The sequence below is a fragment of the Triticum urartu genome, chromosome 5A (assembly GCF_056163025.1).
Source record: "Triticum urartu cultivar PI428250 chromosome 5A, HENAU_Tu73, whole genome shotgun sequence".
NCBI lineage: Eukaryota > Viridiplantae > Streptophyta > Magnoliopsida > Poales > Poaceae > Triticum > Triticum urartu.
Genome location: NC_141877.1, coordinates 360447143 through 360469637, shown reverse-complemented (window position 1 = coordinate 360469637; position 22495 = coordinate 360447143). Strand labels below are relative to the sequence as shown.

At 47.1% G+C, this 22495-nt stretch overlaps 2 protein-coding genes across 2 annotated transcripts; both read right to left on the bottom strand.

Annotated features, from left to right (window-relative positions):
- Positions 1-893: 893 nt before the first annotated feature.
- On the bottom strand, positions 894-4220 carry LOC125509040 (uncharacterized). The gene is made up of 2 exons (XM_048673908.2): positions 2839-4220; positions 894-1182 (listed from the first exon to the last, which is right to left on the bottom strand). The coding sequence occupies exon 1, from the start codon at positions 4107-4109 to the stop codon at positions 2856-2858; it is 1254 nt and encodes a 417-aa protein (XP_048529865.2). The 5' UTR covers positions 4110-4220; the 3' UTR covers positions 894-1182; positions 2839-2855.
- Positions 4221-4730: 510 nt separating this feature from the next.
- On the bottom strand, positions 4731-20345 carry LOC147971390 (uncharacterized). The gene is made up of 3 exons (XM_087523954.1): positions 20162-20345; positions 5321-5673; positions 4731-5225 (listed from the first exon to the last, which is right to left on the bottom strand). The coding sequence occupies exons 1-3, from the start codon at positions 20343-20345 to the stop codon at positions 4731-4733; spliced, it is 1032 nt and encodes a 343-aa protein (XP_087380080.1).
- Positions 20346-22495: the final 2150 nt, after the last annotated feature.

Below are 22495 nucleotides of genomic sequence, written 5' to 3'. Positions count from 1 at the left end.
TGGCTAAGGACAACAACGAGGGGTCAAATTCACTCTTTTGACATTTCCATCAAACTTTAGCACGATTTGATTCCGTGCTAAAGTTCGATCCAAAAATATTTTGAAAACAAGTCAAATCGTACTAAAGTTCGATCAAAGGGTCGAAACAGTGAACTTGGCCACCACGAGGGATCACTCACCGTGCTTCTGCGTCTTTGTCCAGTTCTGCAGCATGGGGACAAGAAACCCTTTGCTTTTTCCTCAGCTTTGGCTACGTAAATCAGACTTTCACCAAACTGGAAACTGCATTGCTGACCAACAACAGAAAGCGTCTCTAGTCTGACAATGTAAAGCAACGCTACGGGAGAGCTTCAACTGCTCTGTCCAGCACCATCCTTTATCTTCGGTCAGCCCACTGTCCAGCCCTACAGTATATAGACAACAGACCCTTGCTTTTTCTCAGCTTTTTTTTGGAGGGGCTTTTACTCAGCTTTGGCTTACATGGTACTCCCTTTGGTCCCACAAATGGCTTGCCCCAGCCTGGGAAACAAATCGAGTTCAGCTTTAACGTGGTCTGTTTCCCGACGTCAAAGTTGGCTCGCCGCAGGGTGGTCCGTTTCCAGTCCAGCGAGCATCTGTAGCTAGTACCTATATGCTTCGCGTACAAAGCATACTACCTACTGATCACTGATTAAACTTTTTTGTCCTCTGCTGAATGCTCAAAACTATGTATGCACAAGATAAGCTACACAAATTGGCTCAAGAGCAGTGCTGAAACTAAGCTAGAACGTCGGACTACCTAGATTCAAGACTTGGAACTGTCCCTACGGAGACGATTAAATCTGGTTGTGCGTCCACGATACACAACCATGCAGCTCAACAAGTCAGGAGAACAGAACGTTAAGAGCCAAAAGTGCGATAAATATTACTGGCATGCTTAGATAAAACAGTCTTGAGAATATCAGGTCCAAATGATGCTCAGATAACAGTCTTGAGAATATCAGGTCCAGATGATGCTTAGATAAAATACAAATATAGGAGCTGGCGACATTGCTTAGATAGTCTAATTAAACAAGGTAATGGGAGCTTCTTCCTCTTGCGTTGAGTGAAGGTGCAGATGGCATTAGTGAGCCCAGAAGTGATAGGATTCCAGCTGACTTGAAACGAAAACTGTGCTGATTCCGCATCTCAGAAGTCAGGAACCTGATTCACATAAATAGCAGATATAAGCCACAAATTTGCTGTGTATCAAACCATTAACACACCACGAACGTATTCGAAGGCCATCAGACAAAAGCTAAACTGATATGATAAGCAAAAGGAAATTTAAGTTTATGTAGATGGCGTTACAAAAACTGAAACAGTTGAGAAATGCTGAGTATTATGAGAAGAGTGTTCTATCAATTGGGTTGTTGTTAAACTGAACAAACTACTATATACTAGTAGATTGCTATTCACAACATTAAGCCATGTCTATGTACAAGCAAACTGCGATTACAAACATTAAGCCCGCGTACAAGTAAAGCAAAAGACTGCTGACAGCATTTAATGATTTCAAGCAATAAAATTTTAAAAATATAAGGTACTTCCACGGAAAAAATATATGTAGGTGCTAATGAGACGATGAACAACATTAAGGTTTCTTTGCTCTTCTAAGTGATCAAAGTTTAGTCATTCGATAAAAAAAATGACCAACTTTAGGAAACCCACCGTTATTGTTATTTCCAGCTCTCCACTTTTTCAGTCAGAGTTCAGCTAATGGTTAGTGGCTGCCATCACTTGGCAGAACAAGTAGAAATGTTTATTTTATTTGTTCTAGTTGTTAAGGGCTGTAACAAATAGCAATATTTGATTCATTCAACAAATCAAAGTGCATGCATCACATATGTTTTACAAATTACATCTATCTTGCCCACAACTACTATGAGAAATTAAGAAATGCAAGCACAAGTACTGTTCAAAAATAGTTAACAATCACGTTGCAACCATAAAACATGCTGACTTGTACTTATAACTTTCAGCGATTGACAGATATCATGCACATAAATCCCACTCCCACATACTAATTCGCTATGTACGTTGCTGTGCTAGGGCCATTAATAAAGTACTGTATTTGTTAGTACAATATCCATAACACACAAGATCTATTCTTTTGGTACAAGGAAAACACAAATAAAAGGTCTGATTCCAAACAATCAACAAAGCATATCAAATTCATAAAATTCCTATTATATAAACACATTTTACCTTCAATTCACTGAACAGTTAACCACCCCTCTTTTAAAAAAAAACACCCCTCTTTTCAAAATAATAAAGCAACCAGCCTGCATTTTGGAATTCTAGAGGTCGCCTATAAGCTAACATCTAACAATGACAAGCGGCCTGCCCCAGCCACTGTAATAAGTAACTAAAGGATTAAATATCGTAAAACTACCATAATTTGGGTTAGGGTTCCGAAAAACTACCAATTTTTAAAAATTTCCTAAAACCTACCAAAAGATTAGTTTTTGATTTCAAACTCCATCGAATTGCGAAAGCTTTGGTATGCCAAATATGACAGACCAGGATAGCAATGAACATGTGTACAGTGTAGCTAGAGACTATGATCCATGCAAAGGAAGAAACTATACGTATGCATTAGACCTTCTACCAACGGCATATATCCAAAACTAGAGGAATCGAGAAAGAGATCGTGACTAGAAATTCTAAAACAGACATGTATTTGGGATGATTGCTTCACAATCGTTACCACCATCATATATCGAAACCTCAAGGCAGCCACATAGGAAATGAACTGAGGAATGAAGCTCATGATCAAGCAACAATGAGTGGCATCTTGAAGAGGGAAGGAGGTTTTACCAATCACCAGAAAGTCGTCAGTATTCTGGAGCGAGGAAGGCAGGCGGCCACGCGAGGAAGTAGGCAAAGATCGGGTGGCCGTACTCCTTGCCATGTTTGGTGTGCAGGGGCTCAATCTTGGCGGTGTCCAGATGTAAGGAGTAGCGCCCATATCCTATGGTTCTGATGAACACCTTCCCGGTACGCCCCGCGTCCATGTCGCTGGGCCAAACACTGAAGATCCTGTGGGCAAGGTCATTGGGCAGGCCTGGCACTGCGTCCCACACCACACGCATGTTGAGCATCTCCCTCTCCAGAAACCACCCATTGTCGCTCCCTCTGGCCTCCGCGCGGACCCAGAGCTGCAGCTGCCTCGAGCGACTCCCCACGGCCAGGAGGCAGAGCCGGCCGTCCTCCGGCGTCTCCCCGACGCGGTACGTGCAGAAATGGTCTGACAGTACGGCCGGCGCCAGCAGGTAGGACAAGTGCAGTGTCGCAGGGTCCAGCACGAGCATGCGGTAGGAGTTGCAGATGTGCCAGTAGATCTTCCCGGCGGCGTGCACGCAGCGCCCTTCGAACAACCAGGGGTCGAAATCGACCTCTAGCTCCATGGTCCGCGGGTGGGCGCGCCAGCTGCATCGGCCGTCGTCCACGGACGCGACCCAGACGCGCGGGTGCCCGCCGTCGATGGCGAAGCAGACGACCTCGAAGCAGAGCTTGCTCGGGTGCGCGCGGGAGAGCAGTGCGGAGCCGACGTAGTACCTGGAGCGGCGCCAGCGGTGGTCGTCGGGCACCGTGTCGCGCGGTGGCGGCGGGAGGAGCACGCGGCGGCGGGTGGCCGGGTCGATGACGAGGAAGCGCGGGATGGTCCCCTTGGGGAGCGACGCGAACGGCTCGAGAAGCAGGAGGCCTTGGTGGCAGTCGTGGAGCACGTAGCGGGAGGCCCCCGGAGCGAAGTCGAGGGAGAGGCTCGGGGAGGAGGCGTCCAAGGGAGCGAAGACGGCGGGGGTGTCGATCTCCTTGGATCGCGAGTGCAGGGGCGCTGGCAAACCGGTGGCGGTGGGGTGGAAGAAGTAGCCGAGAAGTGGGGCGGTGCGGGGGATGCAGCGTGCGGCGACGCGGCGCCAGCGGTGGCAGGCGAGGGCGGCACGGAGAAGGTCGGCGAGGGAGAGGCGACGGAGAATGTTGCGGAGGGTGTCCACGGTGAGGGCATCGACCGTCGTCACCGACTTCGCAGCCCCCGTCTGTGGCTCCTCCACCGGCGGTGGCGTAGGGAGAGATGGTCCGGCCATGGTTTGGCTTTGCAAGCAAGGAGCAGTAGCAGGGACGGAGGGAGGGAGGGAGGTGTTTTTCTGTACCGAGAAGAGTTCACCCAATGAGCGGTAGCAGGGACGTATAGTACGTTTGGGTCAGGCTCTGGGAAGGAAAAGCAGCCTGCAGTGGTCTTGTTGACCACACCACTCACCTTGGCTGAGCTCTTTTTGAAATATGAAATTTGAAATGCCCTGCTTAATTGTTGTGATGCCGAATAAGAGCAACTTTAACGGGTCGACTCAAACGGACGGCGCATTTGTCCATTTTTTATTCATTTGGGTCGACCGCCCATCCCGCGTCCGCTCAGTTTTGCATTGGATCGGCAGTGCGCCCAACACACCGACCCATTTCATGTCCGCACTCAATTTTAAAAAACGAACCGCGACCATAGATCATGTCGGCACCATGCCAGCGCCGGCATACATTGTCGGCTTTAAAAAATATCACCGCAGTTCATGTTGGCGCACTCGTCAACGATCGACAGACGTGCCAGCACACAAAAGGGGTGGGACTTGAGTTCGACCACGCCATCGCGGCCTCGCGGTTATGCCAGCACACAAGCCGGCATACAAAAAAGGAAGGCGCTCGCGGCCACGAGATCACTCGTCGGTGAACTTGAGCATGTCGGCCTGCATCTTCGCGAACCACGGCTTCTTCCTTGACGACACGATGTTGAGATCCATCTTCATGAACTCCATCCCGGTCATCATGCTCGCGAGAGCCATTTCTTTCGCCTTGGTCTTGGCGTTGGCGGTCTCGATCTCTAGCATCTTGGCTTGCTTCTCTGCCTCCAGCTCGAGCATCTTGGCTTGCTTCTCCGTGTCCATCTCAAGCCTCCTCCTTTGGATCTCCATGAAGGCGTTCATTTGCTCTTCCTTGAAACGCCGGCGCTCCTCCTCCCTTGAGTCCTTCTCGTTCATCATGCCCTCCACGCTTGCGATCAAGGCGTTGGATGTCGCATCCCGCTTGTCCTCCTTCTTGGAGTTGGTCTTCCCCCGCGGCCCTGCCGGCTCGCCCTCCCCAACCTCCTTCACGGCTTGTTTTCCCCCACGCGACTTGAGGGTGGCATATTGCGCCTTGAACTTCTCCTCGTCCTTGATGACCCAGAAGCAATGGGAGATGTTGAAGGACTTGCCATTGTGTTGGATCTTGAATGCCTCCAAAGCTTGAAATCGGGAGCCGTGTATGCCTTCGTGCGCTTGCTCTTGCGCTTCAGCTTAGGACCGGCGGCTTGGTTGGCGAGCTCGTCCTCGAACAAAGGCTCCACTTCGATGTCGCACTCGTCCTCTTCCTCTTGCCCGTAGTCATCCGGGAACTCTTGGTCGAGTGGGAAGCCGTCCAAGTCCATGCCGACCTGATCACGCATAAAGGTCGCCTGATTGGGATCAGAGCCAGCGGCAGGCGTGAACGCCCTGCGGCCGTCCTGGCTTTGTGTCTCGTCGGAATAGTAGCCAGCGGCCGGCGCACCGCCCTCGAAGATGAGGTTCTGCATGTAGTCCTCGTCGACGGTGGACGGCATTCCCTCGAACAGGTTGCGGGCGTTCGGGAGTGATACGTCTCCAACATATCTATAACTTTTTATTGTTCCATGCTATTATATTATCTGTTTTGGATGTTAATGAGCTTTATTTTACACTTTTATATTACTTTTGGGACTAACCTATGTAACACCCCGGATGTAACTTTCCCAATTTGTACTCCAACTCTTGCCGTTTCCGGTGTTAAGTTATTTTATTTTCTCGGGTTCGGGTTTTGTCTCCGTGTATTGTTCTCGTTGTCATGCATCTCATATCATGTCATCATGTGCATTGCATTTGCATACGTGTTCATCTCATGCATTCGAACATTTTCCCCGTTGTCCGTTTTGCATTCCGGCGCTTCGTTCTTCTCCGGTGGTCATTTCTACCTTTCTTTCGTGTGTGAGGATTAAACATTTCCGGATTGGACCGAGACTTGCCAAGCGGCCTTGGTTTACTACCGGTAGACCGCCTGTCAAGTTCGTATCATTTGGACTTCGTTTGATACTCCAACGGTTAACTGAGGGACCGAAAAGGCCTCGTGTGTGTTGCAGCCCAACACCCCTCCAATTTGGCCCAAAACCCACCTAAACCTTCTCCATCATCTAGAGTGTTCGATCACGATCGCGTGGCCGAAAACCGCACCTCATTTGGACTCTCCTGACTCCCTCTATGCCTATATAAAGGCCTCTCCCCGAAAATCCGGATCCCCCTCGTCCGAAACCCTAAAAATCATCACCCCGCCGGCCGGACATGTCCGTCCGGGCCGGACGCTTCCGCCGCCGCCAACCGGGAGCTGCCACGTGGCGCCCCCGGACCACTTCGCCGCCCCGAAGCTCCACGCCGCCCGAGCCGGCGCCGCCCCGTCCGCGCCCGGCGCCGACCTTGCCGCTCCGGCCGCCCACCGCCTCCTCCTCGTCGCCGGCGTGCGCCACCACCGCCAAGCCCCCGCTCCGGCCGTCTACAGTGAGCTCCGGCGAGAGCCCCTTCTAACCTCGGATTGCGTGCCCCCGATCCAGATCTGGAATATTAGAGTTGACCCCGTTTTTTCCCTAAGTCCCTAGCTCATGTGCCCATCTTCATCATGCTATAACTTTGCATCCGTAGCTCCGATTCATGCATATAGCATATCAAAATGTTCACCTTAGAGAGTACATCATTTCATTCCATTGCATTATTTTCATTTGAGTTCATCTTGATGCCCGAAATGCTGTTAGAAGAGGGCTACTTGAGATAATTGTCAGATCTGCTGCTCCATTTAGCTTTTTGTCATTTTTGCCATGATTATTGTGTGCATGATATGCCCATGAGTTCTACATATGTTTTGTTAAGGGTTTTGTCATCTTTCCAGAGGTGCAACCCATGTATTTTTGTGATGTGTGTGGTGACTAGCACAAGCTTGCAAAGTGAGGCACTTGGTAATTCTGATTTCAGGGACTTAGCATTTCCACTAAGTCCTTGAGCGGTTTATCTCATGATGCCATATGTTCATGCTGTTTCTTAGTGATCCGTGCCTCTTTTGAGGATGATCAGTAAGGATGTTTTGTTAATCTTGTAGTTCTCTATCCATCCATGTCTTTTTTGCAATTATGGAGCACCCTAGCTTGAGTCAATCGAGCTCTACTTTTGCTACTTTGTGAATCTGGGCAGATTGTCAACTTGTTTGCAATTTTGCCGATGATGTTGTAGTTGATCCGTGCATGCTATGCTATTATTCTTGCCATGTCTAGCTTGCATTTTGTGTGTTCTTGATAGATGTATGCTTAGCTTATCATGTCTTGCTCTGTATTGAGTGCATCGACCTCGTAAACATGCCTTCTTGATATCTGTTTTCAGCATGCTCCAGTTTTCACCAAGTCTGTGATCTGATTATGTTTTTGCTATGTTCACATGCTTGAAATTGTATTTTCTGATCCCTTTTGGGTCAAGGTCACTAAGGGACTTTTGTTAAGCTCTTTGAGTAGCTCCATGCGATGCTTTACTTTTCCATATTCAGGTCCTGTAGCATGTAGTTTTGTTGCTCCGAAGAGTGCTACCTGATCTGAAATTCCAGACAAGTGTTGATTTCACTAAGTCTGAAATCTGTTTGCCATATGCATTTTTGTCATGCTTGTTTGAACCTGTTAATGGATGAATTGGTTGTAGCTCAGTGCTAGACTTTTGTTAAGCATCTTGAATGCATCCCTGCCATGTATTTTGTTGTCATGTTTGAGTGTTGTAGCATGTTCATCTCATTGCATTTAGATGGCTACTTGCTGTGAATCGCAGACCGGTGCCATATTTGAATCGCTTGCCATTTCCAAACCGTAACTCCGATTCCGGCGTTCTTTATATCGTTTTCAAGCGATTTCATCTCATCTTTCCAGTGGCACACTTGGATTCCCAAGTTGAGGCCAGATTCATGCATTCCTTGTTAAATCTTGCATATGCATCCCGCATCGCATCCCGCATAGCATATCATCTTTGCATCATCTTGTTTGATCCTTGCACGTGGTTGATTGTGTCATTGTTGCTTGTTTGTCTTGTTTGGGTAGAGCCGGGAGACGAGTTCGCTAATGAGGAGCCCGTTGAGTTTGCTTTCGAGGATCCAGTCAACTCTGACAACTTTGCAGGCAAGATGATCATACCCTCGAAATCACTACTATCTTTGCTTTGCTAGTTTGCTCGCTCTTTTGCTATGCCAATGCTACGATGCCTACCACTTGCTTTCAAGCCTCCCAAATTGCCATGTCAAACCTCTAACCCTCCATATCCTAGCAAACCATTGATTGGCTATGTTACCGCTTTGCTCAGCCCCTCTTATAGCGTTGCTAGTTGCAGGTGAAGATTGGAGGTCGTTCCTTGTTGGAACATTTATTTACTTGTTGGGATATCATTATATTGCCATGTTATCTTAATGCATCTATATACTTGGTAAAGGGTGGAAGGCTCGGCCTCTCGCCTAGTGTTTTGTTCCACTCTTGCCGCCTTAATTTCCGTCATATCGGTGTTATGTTCCCGGATTTTGCGTTCCTTACGCGGTTGGGTTATAATGGGAACCCCTTGATAGTTCACCTTGATTAAAGCTTTTCCAGCAATGCCCAACCTTGGTTTTACCATTTGCCACCTAGCCTCTTTTCCCTTGGGTTTCCGGAGCCCGAGGGTCATCTTATTTAACCCCCCCCCCCCCCCCGGGGGGGGCCAGTGCTCCTCTGAGTGTTGGTCCAAACTGTTAGCCGCCGGTGGCTACCAGGGGCAACTCTGGGCTGGCCTACCGGAAGTTTAGACAATCTGAGTGTGCCCTAAGAAAGAGATATGTGCAGCTCCTATCGGGATTTGCCGGCACGTTCAGGCGGTGTTGCTGGTCTAGTTTTAACCTGTCGAAGTGTCTTGAAGAACCGAGATACCGAGTCTGATCGGAACGTCTTGGGAGGAGGTCTATTCCTTCGTTGACCGTGAGAGCTTGTCATGGGCTAAGTTGGGACTCCCCTGCAGGGTTTTGAACTTTCAAAAGCCGTGCCCGTGGTTATGGGCAGATGGGAATTTGTTAATGTCCAGTTGTAGATAACTTTAATCTTAACTTAATTAAAATGAATCAACTGAGTGTGTTACCGTGATGGCCTCTTCTCGGCGGAGTCCGGGAAGTGGACACGGTGTTGGAGTAATGTTTGCGCAGGTTGCTCTCTAGTTTCTCGCTCGCGCTTTGCCTCCTCTTCCCGCTCTCTTTGCGAATAAGTTAGCCACCATATTCGCTAGTCGCTTGCTGCAGCTCCATATATTTACATTGCCATACCTATAAGCTTAAATAGTCTTGATCACGAGGGTGCGAGATTGCTGAGTCCCTGTGGCTCACAGATTACTATTACACCATATGCAGGGCCTGATGATTACGCTCCAGGAGACGCGCTTGAGCTCAAGTGGGAGTTCGACGAAGACTCTCAACGTTACTACGTTTCCTTTCCTGATGATCAGTAGTGGTGCCCAGTTGGGGTTGATCGGGATCGTGTCGCTTGTTGGGTTATCTTTTATTTTGGCGCCGTAGTCGGGCCATGAGTGTTTGGATGATGTAATGTTATTTATGTACTTGATTGACGTGGCGAGTGTAAGCCAACTATGTTACCTCCCCTTTTATTATATTATTACATGGGATGTTGTGAAGATTGCCTAACTTGCGACATATGCCTTCAATGCGATTATGTCTCTAAGTCATGCCTCGACATGTGGGAGCTATAGTCGCATCGAGGGTGTGACAACCTATTAACCGGGGGCCCAGCCCAAATTGCTTTTTTTTGCCTATTTTAGTGTTTCACAGAAAAGGAATATCAAACGAAGTCCAAACGGAATGAAACCTTCGGGAACGTGATTTTCTCAACAAACGTGATCCAGGAGACTTGGAGTGGGCGTCAAGAAACAATCGAGGAGGCCACAAGGCAGGGGGGCGCGCCTACCCCCCTGGGCGTGCCCTCCACCCTCGTGGGCCCCTCGTTGCTCCACCGACCTACTTCTTCCTCCTATATAAGTCCACGTACCCCGCAAACATCCAAGAGCACCACAAAAACCTAATCCCACCGTCGCAACCTTCTGTACCCGAGAGATCCCATCTTGGGGCCTTTTCTGGAGCTCCGCCGGAGGGGGCATTGATCACCGAGGGCCTCTACATCAACTCCATGGCCTCTCCGGTGATGTGTGAGTAGTTTACTTCAGACCTTCGGATCCATAGTTATTAGGTAGATGGCTTCTTCTCTCTCTTTGAATCTCAATACAAAGTTCTCCTCGGTCTTCTTGGAGATCTATTCAATGTAATCTTCTTTTGCGGTGTGTTTGTTGAGATCCGATGAATTGTGGGTTTATGATCAAGTTTATCTATGAACAATATTTGAATCTCCTCTGAATTCTTTTATGTACGATTGGTTATCTTTGCAAGTCTCTTCGAATTATCAGTTTGGTTTGGCCTACTAGATTGATCTTTCTTGCAATGGGAGAAGTGCTTAGCTTTGGGTTCAATCTTGCACTACTAGAAAAAAAGCTGTTAGTGGCGCACCTATTTTGGCTATTAATGGCGCACTATAGGTGCGCCACTATTACCACGCCACTAGTAAAAAATACTAATGGCGCACCTCTGGTGCGCCATTACTATTGCTATAGGTGCGTCACTTGTAACTTTTTTTTGAATTTTTTTGATTTTTTCTGATTTTAAAGGCGGGAAAATAGTAGTGGTGCACCGCCTAACCCCCATCGTGCGCCATTGCTATTTTTGAATTTTGAATATGGATCTGGATCACGATATTTTTGCCCTTTTTTGCTCTTTTTTGCACGATATTTTTTCAAATTTTGTTCTCGTTTTTGGATCTTGTAGGTTCTTTTGCCGGAGAGGAGTTCACCGAAGAGGAGGGTCGAGGAGAGACCGTGATAAGGAGAGGAGGGAGGAGGAGGAGGTCACCGGAGAGGAGCTCGCCTACATCGTCGGAGAGGAGGAGGAGGAGGTCACCAGAGAGGAGCTCGCCTACATCGCCGGAGAGGAGGAGGAGGTCGCCGGAGAGGAGTTCACCAGAGAGGAGGGAGGAGAAACCGTGAGGGGAGGGGAGGAGAGGAGGGAGGAGGAGCTCACCGGAGAGGAGGGAGGAGGAGATCACCGAAGAGGAGGGAGGAGGAGCTCACCAGAGAGGAGGGAGGAGAAACCGTGAGGGCAGAGGAGGAGAGGAGGGAGGAGGAGGTCGCCGGAGAGGAGGAGGAGGAGGAGGAGGTCGCCGGAGAGGAGGAGGGGAGTATGGTGGAGGAGAGAAGGGGAGATGGAGTGGAGGAGAAAAATAAAGAGGTAAGGAGGAAAGGACCCCGCCCAGCCATATACCTATGCACACGCAAAACTGTTGGGGAACGTAGTAATTTCCAAAATTTTCCTACGCACACGCAAGATCATGGTGATGCATAGCAACAAGAGGGGAGAGTGTTGTTCACATACCCTCGTAGACCAAAAGCGGAAGCGTTAGCACAACGCGGTTGATGTAGTCGTACGTCTTCATGATCCGACCGATCAAGTACCGAACGCACGGCACCTCCGAGTTCAGTACACCTTCAGCCCGATGACGTCCCTCTAACTCCGATCTAGCCGAGTGTTGAGGGAGAGTTTCGTCAGCACGACGGCGTGGTGACGATGTTGATGTTCTACTGACGCAGGGCTTTGCCTAAGCACCGCTACAGTATTATCGAGGTGGACTATGGTGGAGGGGGCACCGCACACGGCTAAGAGACGATCAACTTGATCAACTTGTGTGTCTAGAGGTGCCCCCTGCCCCTGTATATAAAGGAGCAAGGGGGTGCGGCCGGCCAAGGGGAGAGGCGCGCCGGAGGAGTCCTACTCCCACCAGGAGTAGGACTCCCCCCTTTTCCTAGTTGGATTAGGACTTGGGAGGGGGAAGAAGGAAAGAGGGGGGCCGGCCCCCTTTGCCCTAAACCAATTCGGTTTGGGCCTAGGGGGCGCGCCCCACACTTCCCTTGCTTCCCTCCTTTTCCACTAAGGCCCATGTAGGCCCATTAAGCCCCCGAGGGGTTCCGGTAACCCCCCGGTACTCCGGTAAAATTCCGATTTCACCCGGAACACTTCCGATATCCAAACATAGGCTTCCAATATATTAATCTTCATGTCTCGACCATTTCGAGACTCCTCTTCATGTCCATGATCACATCCAGGACTCCGAACAACCTTCGGTACATCAAAACATAAAACTCATAATATAACTGTCATCGTAGCGTTAAGCGTGCGGACCCTACGGGTTTGAGAACTATGTAGACATGACCGAGACACGTCTCCGGTCAATAACCAATAGCGGAACCTGGATGCTCATATTGGCTCCTACATATTCTACGAAGATCTTTATCGGTCAGACCGCATAACAACATACGGTGTTCCCTTTGTCATCGGTATGTTACTTGCCCGAGATTCGATCGTCGGTATCTCAATACCTAGTTCAATCTCGTTACCGGCAAGTCTCTTTACTCGCTCCGTAACACATCATCCCGCAACTAACTCATTAGTTGCAATGCTTGCAAGGCTTATAGTGATGTGCATTACCGAGTGGGCCCAGAGATACCTCTCCGACAATCGGAGTGACAAATCCTAATCTCGAAATACGCCAACCCAACAAGTACCTTCGGAGACACCTGTAGAGCACCTTTATAATCACTCAGTTACGTTGTGACGTTTGGTAGCACACAAAGTGTTCCTCTGGTAAACGGGAGTTGCATAATCTCATAGTCATAGGAACATGTATAAGTCATGAAGAAAGCAATAGCAACAAATTAAACGATCAAGTGCTATGCTAACGGAATGGGTCAAGTCAATCACATCATTCTCTAATGATGTAACCCCGTTAATCAAATGACAACTCATGTCTGTGGCCAGGAAACTTAACCATCTTTAATTCAACGAGCCAGTCAAGTAGAGGCATACTAGTGACATACTGTTTGTCTATGTATTCACACATGTATTATGTTTCCGGTTAATACAATTCTCGCATGAATAATAAACATTTATCATGATATAAGGAAATAAATAATAACTTTATTATTGCCTCTAGGGAATATTTCCTTCAGTCTCCCACTTGCACTAGAGTCAATAATCTAGTTCACATCGCCATGTGATTTAACATCAATAGTTCACATTACCATGTGATTAACACCCATAGTTCACATCATCATGTGACCAACACCCAAAGGGTTTACTAGAGTCAATAATCTAGTTCACATCGCTATGTGATTAATACCCAAAGAGTACTAAGGTGTGATCATGTTTTGCTTGTGAGGGAAGTTTAGTCAACGGGTCTGCCACATTCAGATCCGTATGTATTTTGCAAATTTCTATGTCAACAATGCTCTACACGGAGCTACTCTAGCTAATTGCTCCCACTTTCAATATGTATCCAGATTGAGACTTTGAGTCATCTGGATCAGTGTCAAAACTTGCATCGACGTAACCCTTTATGACGAACCTTTTGTCACCTCCATAATCGAGAAACATATCCTTATTCCACTAAGGATAATTTTGACCAATGTCCAGTGATCTACTCCTAGATCACTATTGTACTCCCTTGCCAAACTCAGGGCAGGGTATACAATAGGTCTGGTACACAGCATGGCATACTTTATAGAACCTATGGCTGAGGCATAGCGAATGACTTTCATTCTCTCTCTATCTTCTGTTGTGGTCGGGTTTTGAGTCTTACTCAACTTCACACCTTGTAACACAGGCAAGAACTCCTTCTTTGACTGTTCCATTTTGAACTACTTCAAAATCTTGTCAAGGTATGTACTCATTGAAAAACTTATCTAGCGTCTTGATCTATCTCTATAGATCTTGGTGCTCAATATGTCAGCAGCTTCATCGAGGTCTTTCTTTGAAAAACTCCTTTCAAACATTCCTTTATGCTTTGCAGAATAATTCTACATTATCTCTGATCAACAATATGTCATTCACATATACTTATCAGAAATGTTGTAGTGCTCCCACTCACTTTCTTGTAAATGCAGGCTTCACCGCAAGTCTGTATAAAACTATATGCTTTGATCAACTTATCAAAGCATATATTCCAACTCCGAGATACTTGCACCAGTCCATAGATGGATCGCTGGAGCTTGCATATTTTGTAGTACCTTTAGGATTGACAAAACCTTCTGGTTGCATCATATACAACTCTTCTTTAATAAATCCATTAAGGAATGCAGTTTTTTTATCCATTTGCCAGATTTCATAAAATGTGGCAATTGCTAACATGATTCGGACAGACTTAAGCATAGATATGAGTGAGAAACTCTCATCATAGTCAACACCTTGAACTTGTCGAAAACCCTTTTGCGACAATTCTAGCTTTGTAGATAGTAACACTACTATCAGCGTCCGTCTTCCTCTTGAAGATCCATTTAATCTCAATGGCTCGCCGATCATTGGGCAAGTCAATCAAAGTCCATACTTTGTTCTCATACATGGATCTCATCTCAGATTCATGGCCTCAAGCCATTTCGCGGAATCTGGGCTCATCATCGCTTCCTCATAGTTCGTAGACTCATCATGGTCAAGTAACATGACCTCCAGAACAGGATTACCGTACCACTCTGGTGTGGATCTCACTCCGATTTACCTACGAGGTTTCGGTAGTAACTTGATCTGAAGTTACATGATCATCACCATTATCTTCCTCACTAATTGGTGTAGTAGTCACAGGAACAGATTTCTGTGATGAACTACTTTCCAATAAGGGAGCAGGTACAGTTACCTCATCAAGTTCTACTTTCCTCCCACTCACTTCTTTCGAGAGAAACTCCTCTAGAAAGGATCCATTCTCAGCAATGAATATCTTACCTTCGGATCTCTGATAGAAGGTGTACCCAACATTTTCTTTTGGGTATCCTATGAAGATGCACTTCTCCGATTTGGGTTTGAGCTTATCAGGTTGAAACTTTTTCACATAAGCATTGCAACCTCAAACTTTAAGAAACGACAGCTTAGGTTTCTTGCCAAACCATAGTTCATACAGTGTCGTCCGAACGGATTTAGATGGTGCCCTATTTAATGTGAATGTAGTTGTCTCTAATGCATAACCCCAAAACTATAGTGGTTAATCGGTAAGAAACATCATAGATCGCACCATATCAAGTAAAGTATGATTACAACGTTCAGACACACCATTATGCTATGGTGTTCCGGGTGGCGTGAGTTGCGAAACTATTCCACATTGTTTCAAATGAAGACCAAACTCGTAACTCAAATATTCTCCTCCACGATCAGATCGTAGATACTTTATTTTCTTTTTATGATGATTTTCAACTTCACTCTGAAATTCTTTGAAATTTTCAAATGTTTCAGACTTATGTTTCATTAAGTAGATATACCCATATCTGCTTAAATCGTCTGTGAAGGTGAGAAAATAACGATACCCACCACGAGCCTCAATATTTATCGGACCACAAACATCTGTATGTATGATTTCCAACAAATCTGTTGCTCGCTCCATAGTTCCGGAGAACGGCGTTTTAGTCATCTTGCCCATGAGGCACGGTTCGCAAGTACCAAGTGATTCATAATCAAGTGGTTCCAAAGTCCATCAGTATGGAGTTTCTTCATGCGCTTTACACCGCTATGACCTAAACGGCAGTGCCACAAATTAGTTGCACTATCATTATCAACTCTGCATCTTTTGGCTTCAACATTATGAATATGTGTGTCACTACTATCGAGATTCAATAAGAATAGACCACTATTCATGGGTGCATGACCATAAAAGGTTTTATTCATGTAGACAGAACAACAATTATTCTCTAACTTACATGAATAAATGTATTGCAATAAACATGATCCAATCATATTCATGCTCAACGCAAACACTAAATAACATTTATTTTAGGTTTAACACTAATCCCGAAAGTATAGGGAGTGTGCGATGATGATCATATCAATCTTGGAACCATTTCCAATACACATCGTCACTTCACCCTTAACTAGTCTCTGTTCATTCTGCAACTCCCGTTTCAAGTTACTATTCTTAGCAACTGAACTAGTATCGAATACTGAGGGGTTGCTATAAACATTAGTAAAGTACACATCAATAACATGTATATCAAATATACCTATGTTCACTTTGCCATCCTTCTTATCCACCAATTACTTAGGGTAGTTCCGCTTCCAATGACCAGTCCCTTTGCAGTAGGAGCACTCAGTTTCAGGCTTAGGTCCAGACTTGGGTTTTTTCACTTGAGCAGCAACTTGTTTCCGTTCTTCTTGAAGTTCCCCTTTTTTCCCTTTGCCCCTTTACTTGAAACTAGTGGTTTTGTTTACCATAAACACTTGATGCTTTTCTTGATTTCTACCTTCGTCGATTTCAGCATCACGAAGAGCTTGGGAATCATTTCTATTATCCCTTGCATATTATAGTTCATCACGAAGTTCTACTAACTTGGTGATGGTGACTAGAGAATTCTATCAATCACTATTTTATCTGGAAGATTAATTCCCACTTGATTCAAGCGATTGTAGTACCCAGACAATCTGAGCACATGCTCACTCCTGAGCTATTCTCCTCCATCTTTTAGCTATAGAGCTTGTTGGAGACTTCATATCTCTCAAATCGGGTATTTAATTGAAATATTAACTTCAACTCCTGGAACATCTCATATGGTCCATGACGTTCAAAACGTCTTTGAAGTCCCGATTCTAAGCCGTTTAAGCATGGTGCACTAAACTATCAAGTAGTCATCATATTGAGCTAGCCAAACGTTCATAACATCTGCATCTGCTCCTGCAATAGGTTTGTCACCTAGCGGTGCATCAAGGACATAATCCTTCTGTGCAGCAATGAGGATAAACCTCAGATCACGGATCCAATCCGCATCATTGCTACTAACATCTTTCAACTTAGTTTTCTCTAGGAACATATCAAAAATAAAACAGGGGAGCTAAACGCGAGCTATTGATCTACAACATAGATATGCTAATACTACCAGGACTAAGTTCATGATAAATTTAAGTTCAATTAATCATATTACTTAAGAACTCCCACTTAGATAGACATCCCTTTAATCCTCTAAGTGATCACGTGATCCATATCAACTAAACCATGTCCGATCGTCACGTGAGATGGAGTAGTTTCAATGGTGAAGATCACTATGTTGATCATATCTACTATATGATTCACGCTCGACCTTTCGATCTCCGTGTTCCGAGGCCATATCTGTTATATGCTAGGCTCGTCAAGTTTAACCTGAGTATTCAGCGTGTGCAACTGTTTTGCACCTGTTGTATTTGAACGTAGAGCCTATCACACCCGATCATCACGTGGTGTCTCAGCACGAAGAACTTTCGCAACGGTGCATACTCAGGGAGAACACTTGTTCCTTGATAATTAGTGAGAGATCATCTTATAAAGCTACCATCGAACTAAGAAAAATAAGATGTATAAAAGATAAACATCACATGCAATCAAAATATGTGACATGATATGGCCATCATCATCTTGTGCCTTTGATCTCCATCTCCAAAGCATCGTCATGATTTCCATTGTCACCGGCATGACACCATGATCTCCATCATCTTGATCTATATCAATGTGTCGTCACATGGTCGTCTCGCCAACTATTGCTCTTGCAACTATTGCTATCGCATAGCGATAAAGTAAAGCAATTATTTGGCGCTTGCATCTTATGCAATAAAGAGACAACCATAAGGCTTCTGCCAGTTGCCGATAACTTCAACAAAACATGATCATCTTATACAACAACTTATATCTCATCACGTCTTGACCATATCACATCACAACATGCCCTACAAAAACAAGTTAGACGTCCTCTACTTTGTTGTTGCAAGTTTTACGTGGCTGCTACAGGCTTAGCAAGAATCGTTCTTACCTATGCTTCAAAACCACAACGATAGTTTGTCAAGTTGGTGTTGTTTTAACCTTTGAAGGACCGGGCGTAGCCACACTCGGTTCAACTAAAGTTGGAGAAACTGACACCCGCCAGCCACCTATGTGCAAAGCACGTCGGTAGAACCAGTCTCCCGTAAGCGTACGCGTAATGTCAGTCCGGGCCGCTTCATCCAACAATACCGCCGAACCAAAGTATGACATGCTGGTAAGCAGTATGACTTATATCGTCCACAACTCACTTGTGTTCTACTCGTGCATATTACATGAACGCATAAAACTTGGCTCGGATGCCACTGTTGGGGAACGTAGTAATTTCCAAAAATTTCCTACGCACACGCAAGATCATGGTGATGCATAGCAACGAGAGGGGAGAGTGTTGTCCACGTACCCTCGTAGACCGAAAGCGGAAGCCTTAGCACAACGCGGTTGATGTAGTCGTACGTCTTCATGATCCGACCGATCAAGTACCGAACGCACGGCACCTCCGAGTTCAGCACACGTTCAGCCCGATGACGTCCCTCTAACTCCGATCCAGCCGAGTGTTGAGAGAGAGTTTCGTCAGCACAATGGCGTGGTGACAATGTTGATGTTCTATCGGCGCAGGGCTTCGCCTAAGCACCGCTACAGTATTATTGAGGTGGACTATGATGGAGGGGGGCACCGCACACGGCTAAGAGACGATCAACTTGATCAACTTGTGTGTCTAGAGGTGCCCCCCTGCCCCTGTATATAAAGGAGCAAGGGGGTGCGGCCGGCCAAGGGGAGAGGCGCGCCGGAGGAGTCCTACTCCCACCGGGAGTAGGACTCCCCCCTTTTCCTAGTTGGATTAGGACTTGGGAGGGGGGAAGAAGGAAAGAGGGGGGCCGGCCCCCTTTGCCCTAAACCAATTCGGTTTGGGCCTAGGGGGGCGCGCCCCACACTTCCCTTGCTTCCCTCCTTTTCCACTAAGGCCCATGTAGGCCCATTAAGCCCCCGAGGGGTTCCGGTAACCCCCCGGTACTCCGGTAAAATCCTGATTTCACCCGGAACACTTCCGATATCCAAACATAGGCTTCCAATATATCAATCTTCATGTCTCGACCATTTCAAGACTCCTCGTCATGTCCGTGATCACATCCGGGACTCCGAACAACCTTCGGTACATCAAAACATAAAACTCATAATATACTTGTCATCGTAGCGTTAAGCGTGCGGACCCTACGGGTTCGAGAACTATGTAGACATGACCGAGACACGTCTCCGTCAATAACCAATAGCGGAACCTGGATGCTCATATTGGCTCCTACATAATCTACAAAGATCTTTATCGGTCAGACCGCATAACAACATACGGTGTTCCCTTTGTCATCGGTATGTTACTTGCCCGAGATTCGATCGTCGGTATCTCAATACCTAGTTCAATATCGTTACCGGCAAGTCTCTTTACTCGTTCCGTAACACATCATCCCGCAACTAACTCATTAGTTGCAATGCTTGCAAGGCTTATAGTGATGTGCATTACCGACTGGGCCCAGAGATACCTCTCCGACAATCGGAGTGACAAATCCTAATCTCGAAATACGCCAACCCAACAAGTACCTTCGGAGACACCTGTAGATCACCTTTATAATCACTCGGTTACGTTGTGATGTTTGGTAGCACACAAAGTGTTCCTCCGGTAAACGGGAGTTGCATAATCTCATAGTCATAGGAACATGTATAAGTCATGAAGAAAGTAATAGCAACAAACTAAATGATCAAGTGCTATGCTAACGGAATGGGTCAAGTCAATCATATCATTCTCTAATGATATGACCCCGTTAATCAAATGACAACTCATGTCTATGGCCAGGAAACTTAACCATCTTTGATTCAACGAGCCAGTCAAGTAGAGGCATACTAGTGACATACTGTTTGTCTATGTATTCACACATGTATTATGTTTCCGGTTAATACAATTCTAGCATGAATAATAAACATTTATCATGATATAAGGAAATAAATAATAAGTTTATTATTGCCTCTAGGGCATATTTCCTTCAATTGATACCTTGGTTCTCAAAAACTGAGGGAAATACTTACGCTACTTTACTGCATCACCCTTTCCTCTTCAAGGAAAAAACCAATGCAGTTCTCAAGAGGTAGCAGGGAGCACGCTGGTCGGTGTCTGCCGTGCGTGTTTCCTCGCGCCTCCAGATGACGAGCCACTGGCCACCGGGGTGGCGTTAAGGTCGATGGGCGTGGGTGTGGAAGGCGCGACCACGCTCACATCGGGCGAGCACTCCCCGGAGAGGCGGGAGGCCTGCGGGTACACGTGGAAGCCGGGCATCAGGTTGCAAGCCAACGTGCGGGGCGAGTCAGGCAGCACCATCCGACGAAACGCCGATGAGCCGATGCTGGCCGCGGCGACGGCGGCATTGAGGAGGTTGTGCTGGCTAGGGTTTAACCCTAGCATGTAGAGCGCATCCCTCGTTGCCGCCGCGACGCGGGCGTTGGTGACCTCCTGTTGCGCGGCGGCGGCGATGGCGGCAGCCGCGACGGCTTCATCCCTCATGTCCGCGGCGTGCCTCCGACCCTTCCTCTTGGCCGACACACTTGCCCGTTGTTCGGACGTCAGCGCCTTCTTTGGCTTGGGCGCGGCGGCGGTCTTGCGCAGGGCAAGAGGCTTGCCTTTGCCGGAGGGGGCGGCCGTCTTGCCGGACGAGGCGAGGAAGGCGAGGCCGAGGACGGCGTCGAGGTCGAGGTCGAGGTCTTCGTCCATGGTGGGTGGGGGGCGGGAGCTCGCGCTGGCGGGTTTTTTTGGGAAATGGGAGGAAATGGTGGTGGATGCCACTGACCAGCAGGCCCGGGGAAAGAAGTAGGCGCACGCGCGTGTCTGTCTCGTGCCCGCGCCGATGCAAATCCGACTCAAAATTGGGCCGAGAATGGGTCGTCATGCGGACACCAAACGGATGCGTATCCGTTTGGGTCGGCTCATTGGGCCGCATTTTGTATCCGCGCGAACCCAAACGGACGCCAGCAGACGAAATGAATCGCCCCATTGAAGTTGCTCTAAAGAATTATTGTGATCTTACGTAAAAAATAACTCTTCTCATTCACATCGGTGTCGCTATGCTTTTTTGTGCTAATTCAATACAGCGCCTGACCACAATTACTTACTACCTCCGTCCTCATTTATTGATCCTCTTCACATTTTGTGTCAAAATTTAATATAGATTTAACTGATAAAATATTAATGCATGTCATTAAAATTATATCATTAGATTCATGTTTGAATATAGTTTTAAATGATATTATTTTTTATGACATGCATTAATATTTTGTTAATTAAATCCATGATCAAACTTTGGCACAAAATACTAAGGTTGCCAATAACCACGGCAGCTGAGGCGGTGCTGCTAAAGGCCCTTGGCATTGCGCATGACGATCCGGCAGTGCATGATGGCGCGCTGGGACAATTGCGTGAACTGTTCGACTCGCCAATCCAAGAGCCCCAGCTCAAGGCGATTGCGGCCATTTTTGGCAAATCTATCCCGTTTGACCTGGGCAAGGAGGAGGCCACGAGGGTGATTGTGCTTGCCTAATTGGCAGGCCTCGGCGCGACTATCTGCTGCTATGTCGTCGCCCAATCTAGAGTTGGTGTGCTGGAATGTGCGCGGCCTCAACAGTCCCGCGAAGAAAAAGGCGCTGCGGGAATTCGCAGATACGACTCACCCGGCGATTTTCTGTATTCAGGAGACTAAATTGGCATGTATTGATGATTTTACAGTTATGCAATGTTTAGGCCCCGCCTATGATGGTTTTGCTTATCTTCCGGCGATTGAGACCGGGGGGTATCATGGTTGCCTGGAACTCTTCGTTGGCGCGCATTTCGAACCATGTGCTTGACACAAACTTTTTCACGGGCTACGTGACACCCATCGATGGTGCGCCCTGGTGGCTAACCACCGTCTATGGCCCGCAAGAAGATGAGGAGAAAATCGCCTTCCTGGAAGAACTAACTGGTAGAAGGTAGCTTTGCCCAGGGCCATGGCTTGTCATTGGCGACTTCAACATGATTATGCAAGCCTCGGACAAAAGCAATACGAACCTGGATAGGAGAATGATGCATAGGTTTCGCCAATTCGTTGATGGCACTGGTTTGAAAGAATTGATCCTACATGGCAGGAAGTTCACTTGGAGTAACGAACGCGAGGCCCCGACCCTCACCAAAATCGACAGAGCGCTGGTTTCGGTGGATTGGGAGATGGAGCACCCGGATTGCCTTCTGCAGGCCTTGTCGATGGCTTCATCGGACCACTGCCTGCTGCACTTGGCTCTGCATGAGCATTTGCACCCACACTGGAGGTTTAGGTTTGAGCTGTTCTGGACAAAGCTCGAGGGATTTGAGGATGCGGTGAGAGAAGCCTGGCAATGCGACCAGGAGATCACCGACCCCTTTATGAGGATCGACCTCCTGCTCCGGAACACGGCGAGATT